The sequence below is a fragment of the Vulpes vulpes genome, chromosome 13, assembly GCF_048418805.1.
Source record: "Vulpes vulpes isolate BD-2025 chromosome 13, VulVul3, whole genome shotgun sequence".
Taxonomy (NCBI): Eukaryota; Metazoa; Chordata; class Mammalia; order Carnivora; family Canidae; genus Vulpes; species Vulpes vulpes.
The window spans coordinates 35277098-35290887 of NC_132792.1; the positions used below are offsets into that span (position 1 = coordinate 35277098).

A 13790-nucleotide genomic window follows, 5' to 3' on the forward strand; every position below is an offset into this window, starting at 1 on the left:
CTTTATATTGTCTCATGAATAAATTTTTGCATCTGTCATCCTCACTGGACTAAGATTCCCAAGGATAGTATCTGTCTTGTGCATCTGTGCATCATAGCACATAGACCAGTGTGCGGCATGTGCTCAATTATTAACTGAGTAAATCAGGAATAAAAGAATGAATGAAAAGATGTTATGTACTTACAAGAAAGCATTTTCAGCATTACAATTACAGAATGATACACTGAATGTGAAATTTATAAATATGAATCATAAATTGCCCAGCCTGCCTGTTAGTTTGTCCACTTATTCATCCATCCATCCATCTATCTCTATATCTATTTTCTTTGAATTGAAAAAAAGGTAACTGCTCCCAACTAATGTATTTTATTTACTTGTAAGCTTATGCTTATTCTGTGTAAACACTGAAAGGTGCAAAAGTAATATAATGAACATTCATATGTACACAGCTCAAAATAAACACTGTTAATATTTTGCTGCATTTGTTTTTATCCCCTCCTTAAAATATTGCAGAAAGAGCAAACTCTCTTACTGCCAGCTCCGAGTTCTATTATCTTCTCTCTCCCCAAGAGCAACCACTAAGCTTGGGGTATATTCTTCAGCTGTTTTTAAAGATAGTGTTTTATGGAATCTGGGTGGCTCAGTTGGTTAAGTGTCTGCCTTTAGCTTGGTCATGATCTCAGGGTCCTGGGATTGGGTCCCACATGGGGCTCCCTGCTTAGTGGGGAGCCTACTTCTCCCTCTCTCTCTGCCCCTACCTGTTTGCTCTTTCTCTCCTTTATAAATAAATTAAAAAATCTTTTAAAAAGAAAGATAGTGTTTTATACATATATGTATATGATTTCATAGCCATGTAGAGAACAGATGGAGATTCTCAAAAACCTGCCAGACTTCTCCAAAGCTGCAGAACCAGCTTGCTCTGTTTTGGTGTTTGCATGATATATCTTTTTCTATTCATTTACTACCTGTATCATTATATTTCAATTAAGTTTCCTATAAACAGCATATAGTTGGGTCATGGTAGGGTTTTTTAAAATCTATTTTGCCAATCTCTCTTAATTAGTGTAGTCTCTTTATCTTTAGTGTATTTTATATTAAGTCTGCCATTTTATTTCTTGTTTTGAGTGTTCCCTCTGTTTTTCATTTTACTCTGCATCCTTTGCCTGTATTCCTGTGGATTACTCATATATTTCTTAGAATTTTATTTTGGTGTATCTTTACCTTATATATGCATGACTTTTCCCAGTGTATTGGTGTTGATATTTTACCAGTTTGAGTAGAGTCTAAAAATTACCTTCTCCCTTTAAGTCTTTTTCCCTCACCTGTTTATACTTATTTTAAATATTCCCTCAACATATACTGAGAACCACATCAAACCCCATCCCTATTATTGGTGGTTGAGGAAAATAGAAGACATTTCAAAATGAGCAGAAAATGGCAGATGCTAACCATATAAAGCCATCATAAGAATAAAACAGGAAATGGAAACTAACTCCAACATTTTATAATTTTTGCTTCAACTCTCAAACATAAATTAGGAAATTCAAGGAGAGAAGAAAAGTCTATTAATCCATACTTTTGCTCTTTCAGTTTTTCTTCCTTCCTGATGTTCCAAGATTTGTTTTTTTATTCTTTCTTTTCCCTATAGGCAAGGTATTGTTTCTCACTACTACTTTCAAGATTTTTTCTTTGTCTTTAGAGTTTTCAGAATTTGATTATGATATGTCGTGTGTGGATTTCTTTGGATTTATTCTGTCTGATTGCTCAGGTTCTTGAATCTGTAGGTTTATGTCTTTTGCTAAGTTTTTTGGGGGGATTTATATACATATTATATATGTGTGTGCATATATAAAGTTTTTGATCCAGATATATGATTTATGTACATATTATATATCATTTATATATGTATATGGATCAGAATGAAAGTATACATACATAATATGTGTATAAATTCCCTATCTATTCAATCAAATTTCTCCTCTCTTGAGTATCTTGTAGCTTCATTTTTGAGAGATTTTTGTCTTTTTCTTCAGTCTTCTTTTAAACTGTCATTTTACATTTCCTTTTTGTATTTTTGGTCTAATTCTGGCCTGAGTTTCTGTATTTATGATTTGGAGTATTATTTCATATATGCAAATATTTATATAGGAATATTTAATTACTTTGTGTTATAGTTTTCCTCTGATTCATGACTGAATTTCTTGGACAGTACTGTCATCAACTAAAATATGTACACAGCATCATTTATAATAGTAAAATGTTTTTAATGATTTAAGTTTCTAATAATAAGCATTGATTAAATTATCTGTGATGCATACCTTTACTAGACTATTATTCACCTGTTGAAGTGATTATATAGTTTATTTTTTTATCATTCAGGATTTGAGTGCATAGGACAGTTCATCCATTGGAAATGATGCTGTATTCATTTCACCATCCAAAACTTCGGGTGTATGTTGTATGGAAGGCATATTGATGAATGATACAAAGACCTTCCCCTTTAAATTCCCATTCTATATTTATTTACATAGAAACATTTTCACAATACTTAACATGAAAAGAATATTTTAAAGAGCAAATGTAGTGTGATTCCATTTGGTTGAGATTTATGTAATAAAATATAAATTTTAAAATTACAGATTATATCTGTGTCTTTCTCTGGTGAGAAGTTTGGGTGGATGTTTATGAAAATGTTTACAATGGTTTTTCTTACATGCCAGAATTTGAGAGTGGTATTTATGCTCTTTATAGTTTATCATTTATTTTAAAATATTTTTATAGGGATCCCTGGGTGCCTCAGCGGTTTGGCACCTGCCTTTGGCCCAGGGCGCAATCCTGGAGTCCCAGAATCAACTCCCGTGTCGGGCTCCCGACATGGAGCCTGCTTCTCCCTCTGCCTGTGTCTCTGCCTCTCTCTCTCTCAATCTCTCTCTCTATCATAAATAAATAAATAAATCTTTAAAAAAACAAAAAAAATATTTTTATATTAGTATAAAAGAAAAAGAGTTCACTAATTATATTGCATTAGTAATATTGACTTGATGAAATCGCAGGTGTGGTACTTGCCACAAAATATTTTTTCATCTAATTTATTACTTGTTTACTGTAAGTTGATGCTAATACAGTTTTATTCCTTTTTTGGAATAATTTAATATAATTACAGGATGGAATCAAACAATATCCAAGTTCTTCAGGATCTGCAATCAAAACAGCTGCTTTAGCCACTGACCCAGTTTTAGGCCTACAAGCATATGGCCGGCAGGTAAGCAGTAAAGGTGTCACTGATGCCACTTCTTCTTTAGATCTTTGGATAATAGAAATGCAGTTACTCAGTTATTTTACAATAGTAGAGGTGTGCTTGTTTGAAAATGAAGGTAAAATTATATTAGGAGAGATTAGAAATGAATTTCCTTGAGCCTTCAGAGAACATTAAAATTTCAGTTGATCTTGGACAATATAACCAATGAAAATACTTTTTGATACATTTGATGATTTAAGAGGTAGCAGTTGAAATGACTATCTTATTGGAAAAGAGAGTAAGGCAGATAGAGTATAAGAATACACTTGATTAATACATTCTTGGGTTAAAAAAGAAAGAAAAACTTCAAAGGCTTAGTCTCAATTTTTTAATTCTTTGAAGCAGTCATAAAATTGTCCAATACACGACCATCAACATTTACAGTTTTTATGTTTATATTTACATTTATAACTTGTACATTAAGATCACATCTATGAAATTTCATAAGTTTAGTTTATGTCCATTTTTAATATCTTGTATCAAAAGTGTTTGTGTCTTAGGATAACACTAGCTCAAGAAACAATCTTTTTGGCATTTAGGAATGTCAAATAAATTCAGCCACTCAGCTGAGGTAACTGATAGACTATAAAGTTGTTATTGAGAGAAGAGAAACGTCCAATTTTGTGATGCCATGTGTTGAGAAAGGTAGTATCTAAAAGTATGTGATATGTAATAATGCCATTTGGGAGAAGATTCATTAGCAGATGAGTAGCATTAAATTTCAGAAACACAGTGTAAAAATAAAGAGGGGAATGTGGAATTAGAGATAGCAGGCTTCTAATTTTCACTGTCATTTGCAAGTCAGTATTACCTGGAAACCTGAAAAAAAAAAATCACTAAATTTGCTTTGAGCCTGTTTCCCTGTCTGTTAAAAGGAGAGAGAGGAAAAGGAATGATGATGATGATGGTGATGATCTCTTGTAATACATGTCAAGGGTTTTGTAAGAAACTAAAGAGCTTTTGGGAGCCAAAGGCATTTCATAGGTGAAAATTAATATTGTTGCTATTGAAGAAAAACATATGAATTATTCCAGCAATTGGTAGAGTAATAATAACTGCACCATTTGGCAATTGTGGATGTTCCATATGTGCATTTGTTTCAGATATATTTCACACATTTAACAATTGGAATTAATCCAAATGCAAAATACACCCCCCAAAAAAACCTTGGATGTCTCTTAAGCATCTAAATTCATAATCAAATTAAATATATAGGTGCCTGAATTGCTGTCAAGAAATCTATAAAGCCTTTGAGCATTGATTCACTGAGAAATCAGTGATAATACATATAGTTATAGCACATCATTGAATAGTTATATTCAGTTGATCATTGAATCAGTTATAATACATATAGTTATAGCACATCATTGAATAGTTATATTCAGTGATCTGTTATTGAGGTTTGTTATATTTTAGTAAAAAGTTTAAATGAAGAGATTTGAATAAACCATCTTACTTACCTTCAGCTTTTTTCCTGAGGCAAACATTTCCAAAATTAACTTTGAAAATGGTCTTTCTAGCCAACCTGGTGCTACTCCAAGTACATAGAAGCCTTAGAGCAAGAAAGGATTCTTCTTAAAATTCAAGAGGAGCTGGAAAGAAAGTTATTTACAGGTAATTCTTGCTTTTTTTTTACCTCCAGAATTGCTTTCTTACCTTCTACCATGGATTAATTCTAGAGGACTTTGATGATAATTACTTCACTGTTTTCCTTATTTCTCTTATTTTGGTGCAGCCACACCATCTTTTACAAACTTCAAGTCTACTGCTTCCACTATGTCTTTGAAAAAGACCATATCTTCCCACAACATCCAGAGTAAGTTCTCAGTGATAGCCTACCTGCAGTTCTTTCTCCCTCAGCCTCTCAGGTGGCCAACAACAGAGAGCAGGCAGGAAGGGATGAAGATTGACTCCCTCCCACCTGCCTTAACCCACAAGTTAGGAGAATTTTTGTATACCTGTGTGCGTGTGTGTGTATGTGCATGTGTTCTGTCTCTCTGTTTTTTCTTCTCTGCTGAGAACCTAACACTCCATTCCATATTCTAAGTGACAGCACTCACATGGGTATATAACTTGCTGTTGCTAGATGCAAGGTAAGTTCCAAATTAACAGTTGTTCAGTACCATCCATGTCCCTCTAATACACACACTGTTGCACATACACAGCTGCACACATGCATACACACAAAACGGGCAGATAATATACACACACATACACACACACAAACTGATGGGTAGGAGTGAGCACTGTGCCTCTCTTCTAAGTGGCACAGTGCCCTGAAAAGGAAAGCTTCTGGGGAATGATTATTTATTGCTTCTATTTACTCCTTACCATTTTTTTTCTTCCACAAAGAACTACACAAGAGTAGGCTCTAACTTAGTTTCCCAAGTTTTCCCAAGCAAAGGTTTTCCAAGCTTCCATTTCCCCAAGTTGGGAATGTAAAGAAGTAAAAATCAAGCCAGGTCCTTCTTTCCTGCAGACACTGATGGGATGATACAGTTTTGATTGGCTACTGATGTTAGACTTTAAGAAGCCTTTACAGGGATCCCTGGGTGGCGCAGCGGTTTAGCGCCTGCCTTTGGCCCAGGGTGCGATCCTGGAGACCCAGGATCGAATCCCACGTAGGGCTCCCGGTGCATGGAGCCTGCTTCTCCCTCTGCCTGTGTCGCTGCCTCTCTCTCTCTCTCTCTGTGTGTGTGTGTGTGTGACTATCATAAATAAATAAATAAATAAATAAATAAAAGAAGCCTTTACAAAGTAGCATAGTAGTATAACATAGTCTGTGTGTGACTCATGGACCTAGTACTTGAATAACCCAGTAAAAGACCTGTTTCTCTTATCTTCTCCCTTACTAATCAGCATTTTGTGGATTTTGGTTTTCTGTTTCTTGGGAGGGTTTGATGAGCAGGCCTCTATGTTCTGAGCACAGGCATCTTTTTTCTCTTTTGGTTTATCCTAATGAATACACCCTTCTGCCAGTTCCCTAGCCCCTTCCACTACCCTTACGATACCTCAACGCATAGGATTTGCTGGCATATCTATTCATTTCTTTTGGATCCTTATTATAACTCTTTGTAAGTTTTTTGTTTGTTTTAGATTACATTTTCCATAGCTGCTTATGTTTTCAACCATTTATTTTTCTTTTGCAGGAATTTCTTAAACCATATTTAACTGATATGGAAGCCCAAGTGATTTTTTTTTTTTTTGATGGCCTGCATTAGAGCAAGCCTATCATCTAAATAAAGTTTGGTAAATAAATAAGTAAATAAATAAATAAATAAAGTTTGGCATGTTGTACTTCCATAGTTTTAAAATGATAGCTATTCTGTACTCATGACATATAAGGCCATAACATTTTTAAAACTTAACTTAGAATGAAATGACTTCTATCTAGGTTAGAAGAATCAAAATGTTTTGCTAAGCATAGAACTTAATAGGGTGTTATGCTTCTCAGGTAATCTTTCAATAAATACTCAATATTTGAGCATTTACTATATTTCCTTAGCAGATATATTCAGCAGGTGGTTAGGGGCAAATTCTCCTAGCAGTATATTGACTCCAAACATAAGGAGAAATGACTTTTAACCTCATCCCTTTCCCCAACTCTAAAGGAACTATATTTTAAAGCAGTGGTTCTCAAATGCAGACTTCCGTGTGTGTAAGAGTTCCTTGTGACATTTGCCAGCAGTGCAGATTCCTGGGCTCACTCTCTGGGAGTCTGATTCAGTAGCTCTTGGGCAAAACCCATGAATCTCCCTCTAACTATATGGGTAGGATATGATATAGTTATATCATCCTAGGTGATTCTGATATGGAAGTTCCACATCACTCTTTTGCAACTGTTAGGGTAAATGAGAAGAACTTGAAAAGGTAAAACCCCCTTATTAACTGGAGCTAAAGAGAGAGAGACCAGACATACACCCTCTTCTCCTCTTTCCCAGAGAGAAAGGAGAAAGTGTCAGAAATGACCTGGGAAAATGAAACTTCACCAGCTATAGACCTCGGGACACAGAAGCTCTAAAGACTATGACCTGGATTACTGGATTGGAAGCCACGGACTTCCACTCTCTCAGAATCCCAGAAAATATTTTCAAAGTAGAACTTGCTATTTCTGATTCTCTGAAGAGTGACACATTTTAAAGGGGGAAAGCATCAGGAGGTACACTTCACAGATTGTTTTTCTTCTACAGAAGTGAATTGGACACTCGTTACAGCTTTGGGACCATGGTTTCTCGCTGCTCCACATCCCACAATGGGCTGTGGAGTGCATAACTTTTATATGCTTTGCATATGCTTTGTTTCTTTCTTTTCTACTTTCTTTCTTCTTCTTTTTTTAAAATTTTATTTATTCATTCATGAGAGACACAGAGAGGCAGAGATATCGGCAGAGGGAGAAGGAGGCTCCCTTGGGGAGCCCAATGTGGAACTCTATTCCAGGACCCCTGCCCCCCATCATGCTTTGAGCTGAAGGCAGACGCTCAACCACTGAGCCACCCAGGCGTCCCTCCTCCTCCTCCTTCTCCTCCTCCTCCTCTTCTTCTCTTTCTACTCTTTTTCTGCCTTCTTTTGGTTTTAATTGAGCATTTTATAAGATTCAGTTTTCTCTCCTCTCTTAGCATGTCGGTTATACATCTTTCTTAATGAAGTTGCTCCAGAGTTTGCAATATACATTTGCAACTAATAAAAGCCTGCTTTCAAATAATACTGTCCCGCTTCATGGGTGGTGCAGGTGCCTTATAACACAGCATGTCTACTTCCTCCCTCCTGTCCCTCATCACTTTGCTGTCAGTTCATTTCAGTAGTCCATAAGCTATATTATCACCGAATACATTCTTGCTATTGTTATTTTAAACTGTTTTCCGTTAGGTCAATTAAAAATAAGAAAAATAAAACATTCTCTTCTTTTATTCCTTCTCTAATGCTCTTCCCTTCTTTATGTAGATCCAGGTTTCTGACCTATTATTATTCTCATTCTCTCTGAATAACTTCTTTTATCATTTCTTGTAAGGCAGGTCTACTGGAGATAAATTCCCTCCATTTTTGTATGCCTTACCAAATCTTTATTTCCCCTTCACTTTTGAAGGATAACCTCACTGTATACAGAATTTTAGGTTAGTGGTTTTATTCTTTTAGCGCTTCATATATTTCACTCCATTCTCTTCTTGCTTGTGTATTTCCAGAAAAGAAATAAAATGTAATTCTTATCTCATTTCCCAGGCTTCTTTCAAGATTCTCTTTGTGACTTTGTGCAATTCAAATATAGTATGTCTAGGTGTAGAGTGTATGGTATCTATCTTCCTTGTGTTCTCTGAGTTTTCTAGATCAGTGGTTTGGTGTCTGTCATTCATTTGGAAAATTCTCAGTCGATATGACCAGATATTGCTTCTGTTCCTTTATCTTTCTTCTCCTCGTATTTCCATTACATATGTGTTGCACCTTTTGAAACTGTCCCACAGTTCTTGGATATTCTGTTCTTTTCCACTGTTTTCTTTTTCTCTTTGCATTTCAGTTGTAGAATTTTCTACTGACCTTTCTTCAGGCTCACAAATTCTTTCCTTAGCTCTGTCTAATCTTTTGGGAAACCCATCAGAGGCATTCTTCCTTTCTGTTAAAATGTTTTCATTTTCTAGCATTTCATTTAGATTTTTTCGTAGAACTCCCATCTCTCTGCTTATATGACCCATCTAGTCTGACATGTTATCCACTTTTTAATTTATATCTCTTAGCATATTAACCATTTTACATTTCTGGTCTGATAATTCCTAAGTCTCTGCCATATCTGAGTCTGGATAGGACACTTGCTTTATCTTTTCAGACTGGCTTTTTTTCCCTTGCCTTTTAGCATGCTTTGTAATGTTTTGTTGAAAGCAAGACGTGATGAAAGGAACTGAGATTACATGGGCCTTTAGTGTGAGGTTTTATGTTTATTTGGCTACGAATTAGACTGTATTTACTGTTAACTGTGGTTGTGGTGCTACAGGCTGAAATTTCCTGTTTGTCCTTGTTTTTGTCTCCTCTGTTGTTTTGGGTTTTCTTGGAGATTCTTTAATAGGATCTGAAGCTTACAATTCTTTTAGCTGCAGTTTATTACATCAGAACCCTGTTGATGTGGTAAAGTGTAGGAAGAGGGGAAGCCTTTTACATTCTGATGGTTATATGTCAGTATTTTAGAGAGACTGAGTGGGGTATTTCCCTTCCCCTAGGTCATTTAGGCTTTAGTAAAACCCCAGTCCATTAGGCTCTGGTAAAATAGTTTCCCTTGAGGGCAGGCCTTGTTAGGAAGAAAAGAACTCTGGGTGTATTCCAAAATGTTTACCACTCCCCCTACCAGAAGCAGGAGGGGATTTTTCTCTGATATTTTACAGTGGGAACCTGGTAGAGCTACTGGAAGTAAAACCTGAGAATGTGGACCCCACCCCCCAAAGGCAGGGCCCCCTTGCAGTTTTTAACTCTCAGGCTGGTCTGCCCTGAGCCCAGAGCAAGTCATCAATAACAACTTAAAGAATATCTACTAAAATTAACTGCAGCTGCTGGCTCCTGCTCCTGGGAAGCTGTGATTCTCTGTATCTGCCTGTCTTTCCAGTTTTAGGGGCAAAACTGCAGTTTTAGGCCCTGTTACCACAGTTCTTTGAAGAATCCAGGGAGAGTTGTGGATTTTCCATTTGTTCAGCCTTTATCTTGTTGAAGACAGTAGTGATGACCTTTAATATATTGAGTGGGATCCTCAAGTTTGACACCAGTATCTTAAAGTATTCTGTAGTCAGTTTTATTTTTAAGATGAAATTAAGTTAAATTATTTGGTTTTATTGTATTTTATATATACATCAAATTGATGGCAATTTTTATATTATAAATATTTACATGTTCACTTTGGCCTACTTTAGCATTCCCCAGCACGGACTAGTCTCAACTTCTTTGCTCTAGCGACAGTTTTCTTATATCAACATGCTCAGGAAGTATCTTCTGACTGTGGTTCTGCTGATTCTTCTTAACATCTCTTCATTCGGGATCCCTGGGTGGTGCAGCGGTTTAGCGCCTGTCTTTGGCCCAGGGCACGATCCTGGAGATCTGGGATCGAATCCCACGTCGGGCTCCCGGTGCATGGAGCCTGCTTCTCCCTCTGCCTGTGTCTCTGCCTCTCTCTCTCTCTCTCTCTCTGTGATGACTATCATAAATAAATAAAAATTAAAAAAACAGAACATCTCTTCATTCATCTCCTCCTTCTCCCAACCCCACTGGATGACTGCCTTGTTCCAGAGTCTTATCACCTTGAATATGAGTCCTAATTATATCTCTCTCTTCTGCCTGGCCATTCTCCAGCTGTGCTCAGTGATTTCTATAAAATCATAACTTCTTATGATATTACCTTGCCTGAATCCTTTTCATTAAGATGATCAGCAGGGCCCCTGGGTGATTCAGTCAGTTGGCCACTCTTGATTTTGGTTCAGATCATGATATCAGACTTTGTGCTTGGCGGGGAGTCTGCTTGAGATTCTCTCTCTCCCTTTCCCTATGTCTATCCCCCTGCTGTCTTTCTCTCTCTCAAATAAGTACATAAATAAAAATATTTTTTAAAAAGATGATTGGTAAGCTTGTTACTGATTAAAAGAAGTTTTTTTTTTTTTTTGAAAGAGAAAGGGACAATGTGTGCATGAGCAGGGAGAGGGGCAGAAGGAGAGGGAGAGAGGGAATCTGAAGCAGATCATGATCTGAGCCAAAATCAAGAGTCGGATGCTTAAGCAACTGAGCCACCCAGGTATCCCAAGAAATTCTTTATGTAGCATGACATACATATAGGTCCCTCCTGTCTTCTGATATAAATATTCAGATCAAGCATTTGTTTTTCTGGGAAGCTGTCTTTAATATTCTTCTCTTACCCTAAACCCCCCCTCAACAACTACAGAAATCATCACTCCCTCTTCTGTCTTACCATACTGTGGCTTATTTATTCCTCTATAATAACCCTTGTCATATGAATTGTAATTTTTGTTCACATGTCTGTTTCTCTAATGAAGCTGTTATTTGAACTTTCAGTCCAGCACCTTATATAGAATATTTAGAAATCGATGTTCATTAAATATTTCTTGAAAAAAAGTGAAGGAAATGTTTTCACTGTAAAAAATCTGAGAAAGGGATGCCTGGGTGGCTCAGTGGTTGAGCATCTGCCTTTGGCTCAGGGTGTGATCCCAGGGTCCTGGGATCAAGTCTATATCAGGCGTCCCACAGGGAGCCTGCTTCTCCCTCTGCCTGTGTCTCTCCTGAATAAATAAATAAAATCTTTAAAAAAAAATCACAAGAAGATAAAAATCACTGTATGTGTAAGAAAGGTCAGTTTAACTCCATTCACAAAAATTTGCCATTAGTATTTTTAGTTAAAATACACAGTAATGTCACAATTTCATGTAAAGTATATAATCTTTGTTGTATCTATATCATTTTTCATATTTATGAAGATACACCTATGTACCATTATGTCTTTCAGAGAAGAAATTAATGCTCATATAAATCACATTAAATCACTTAAATTACTTCAGGCATGGGTTTCTCAACCTTGGCATTATTGATATTTTTATCCAGCTAATTCTTTGTTGTAGAGGGCTGTCCTATGCTTGGGTGTTTCACAATATCTCTGGCCTCTACCCACTGTCTGGCCAGTAGCTTCTCCCTAGTTGTGACAACCTACGATATTTCCAGACATTGCCAAATCATACCTAGTTGAGAACCACTGCTTTAAGACTTTGGAACATTTTTGTGTTTAACACAAAAACATTTTGTATTTTGAGATCTTGACTTACAATGGAACATTTAAACTCTAGTTCCCCAGCATATCCTTTTAAAAAAGTATCAGAGTACCTGGCCCCATAATGCTACCAATAGTGCCTTCTAACTGGTGACTTATTTGTTTTAGTGAATATCTGTATTACATCCATTTGAATAATTTCTCTGCTTTCACATCATCATTGGTAGTATAATGCCTAAAGGATATGCTCAGTTAATATTTGTTGAATTAATAAAACTTAACAGTAAATTCCTTATTTACTTTTAATGTAACATATATGTTAGTTAGGTAATCTTAAAAGTGCCCTTAAATCTGATTTGGGTTTGTACAAATAAATAAACTCTAAATGTGCTGTTTACATCTGATGTGTTTCTTGATTTTATGAGTTGAGTTGGTTTCTCATAAACAAAAGACAACTTACTTTTGGAAGAGACTTAGGTTTTAAAACATACAAATTACCATGTATACTTTGTCAAGTTATGCCCTTCAAAACATGGGAAAATTGACCTCATACTTTGTTTACATTATTATCTGGAGTGGATAAATATGTTTTGAAATAATAATAGTGAAATAAAAGTAACTTGGCCAATTGGGGCAGATTTTAGCTTGCATATTATTTTGTGAGAAACAAATTAGTATTAAAAGTATAATCTAATTCATGTTATATTTCTTAAATGTGTGTCTTTATCATTTGTCATATAATTGAAAATTATAGTACATTAACCATGAATAATTACTTTTTCTTAATTGGCATACTGTTTTAAAAAACAGAGAATTTCTCAGTTGGTATATATACAATGGTCAGTAGAATTTGATTCTAATCTTGGATCTGTAACTGCCCTTCTCATGTAGGGCCATTTGTTTTACGTCTTTGAGTCTTCATTTACTTATGTATATACTTATGTATATAGGGCAAAGTGTCCTTTTTTTTTTAAGTTTAGCTCTAATATTATGTGATTTTATGAGTTTATAAAACTGGAGCTTTTTATTTTTTTAAAGATTTTTTTATTTATTCATGAGAGACAGAGAGAGAGGCAGAGGCATAGTATAGGTAGAGGGAGAAGCAGACTCCCTAAGGGGAGCCCGTTGGGGGACTTGATCCCAGGATCTCAGGATCATCACCTGAGCCAAAAGCAGTTACTCAGACACTGAGCCACCCACGTGCCCCCAATACAGCTTTTTAACGTGTAACTGTCTAAAGAATTTTGGTGTATTTCTCAATGAGCAATTGTCTCTATGTTTGTTTGTTTGTTTTTTGTTTTTTGTTTTGTCTCTATGTTTGAATTATGTTTGGATACAAAGATGAAAAAATTCTGCTCTGTACTGTTTCCTTTTCCAAAGTCAAATATTTAGGGTGTAGGTCTAGCCTGAAATAGTTACTATTTCAGAAACCTCTTCTTTTTTGCAATCATTATAAAATTAATACATGTACCTAGGAAAAAAGAAAAAATTCAGTGGTACATGTTTATATTGAACTTCTTTACCCCCATTGTGACAGAGACTGTTTCCTAGCATCTGTCCAGCTCTTACTCCTTTTAGTAAAGGAATCCCCAAGTTTTAGCTGTGTCCATGAATACCTAACTGGAGTTAACTGTTCTTTCCCAGTCTACCCCACAGGTAGATGTTACCATGTGAACAATGTCAGGTCAAGGGGATGTGAGCAGAAGTGTGAAATATTCATTCAAGTCTTTTCTTAAAATGAAAATATTTGCC

The 13790-nt window shown here is 35.8% G+C and overlaps 1 protein-coding gene across 27 annotated transcripts in view; it reads left to right on the top strand.

The window, feature by feature from the left end:
• Positions 1–12435, top strand: part of RGS22 (regulator of G protein signaling 22) — a 127227-nt gene extending 114792 nt beyond the window's left edge. For 17 of the 27 annotated variants that reach the window (XM_072734195.1, XM_072734198.1, XM_072734204.1 and 14 more), the window contains 4 exons: positions 3164–3262; positions 4819–4912; positions 5034–5114; positions 7240–12435. In XM_072734195.1, coding sequence (XP_072590296.1) covers positions 3164–3262; positions 4819–4912; positions 5034–5114; positions 7240–7319 — 354 coding nt within the window. In that variant the 3' untranslated portion in view covers positions 7320–12435. Of the gene's footprint in view, positions 1–3163; positions 3263–4818; positions 4913–5033; positions 5115–6447; positions 6581–7239 lie in introns of those variants that run through there. The other 10 variants (XM_072734188.1, XM_072734179.1, XM_072734185.1 and 7 more) reach the window with 2 other exon arrangements.
• The last annotated feature ends 1355 nt before the right edge of the window (positions 12436–13790 follow it).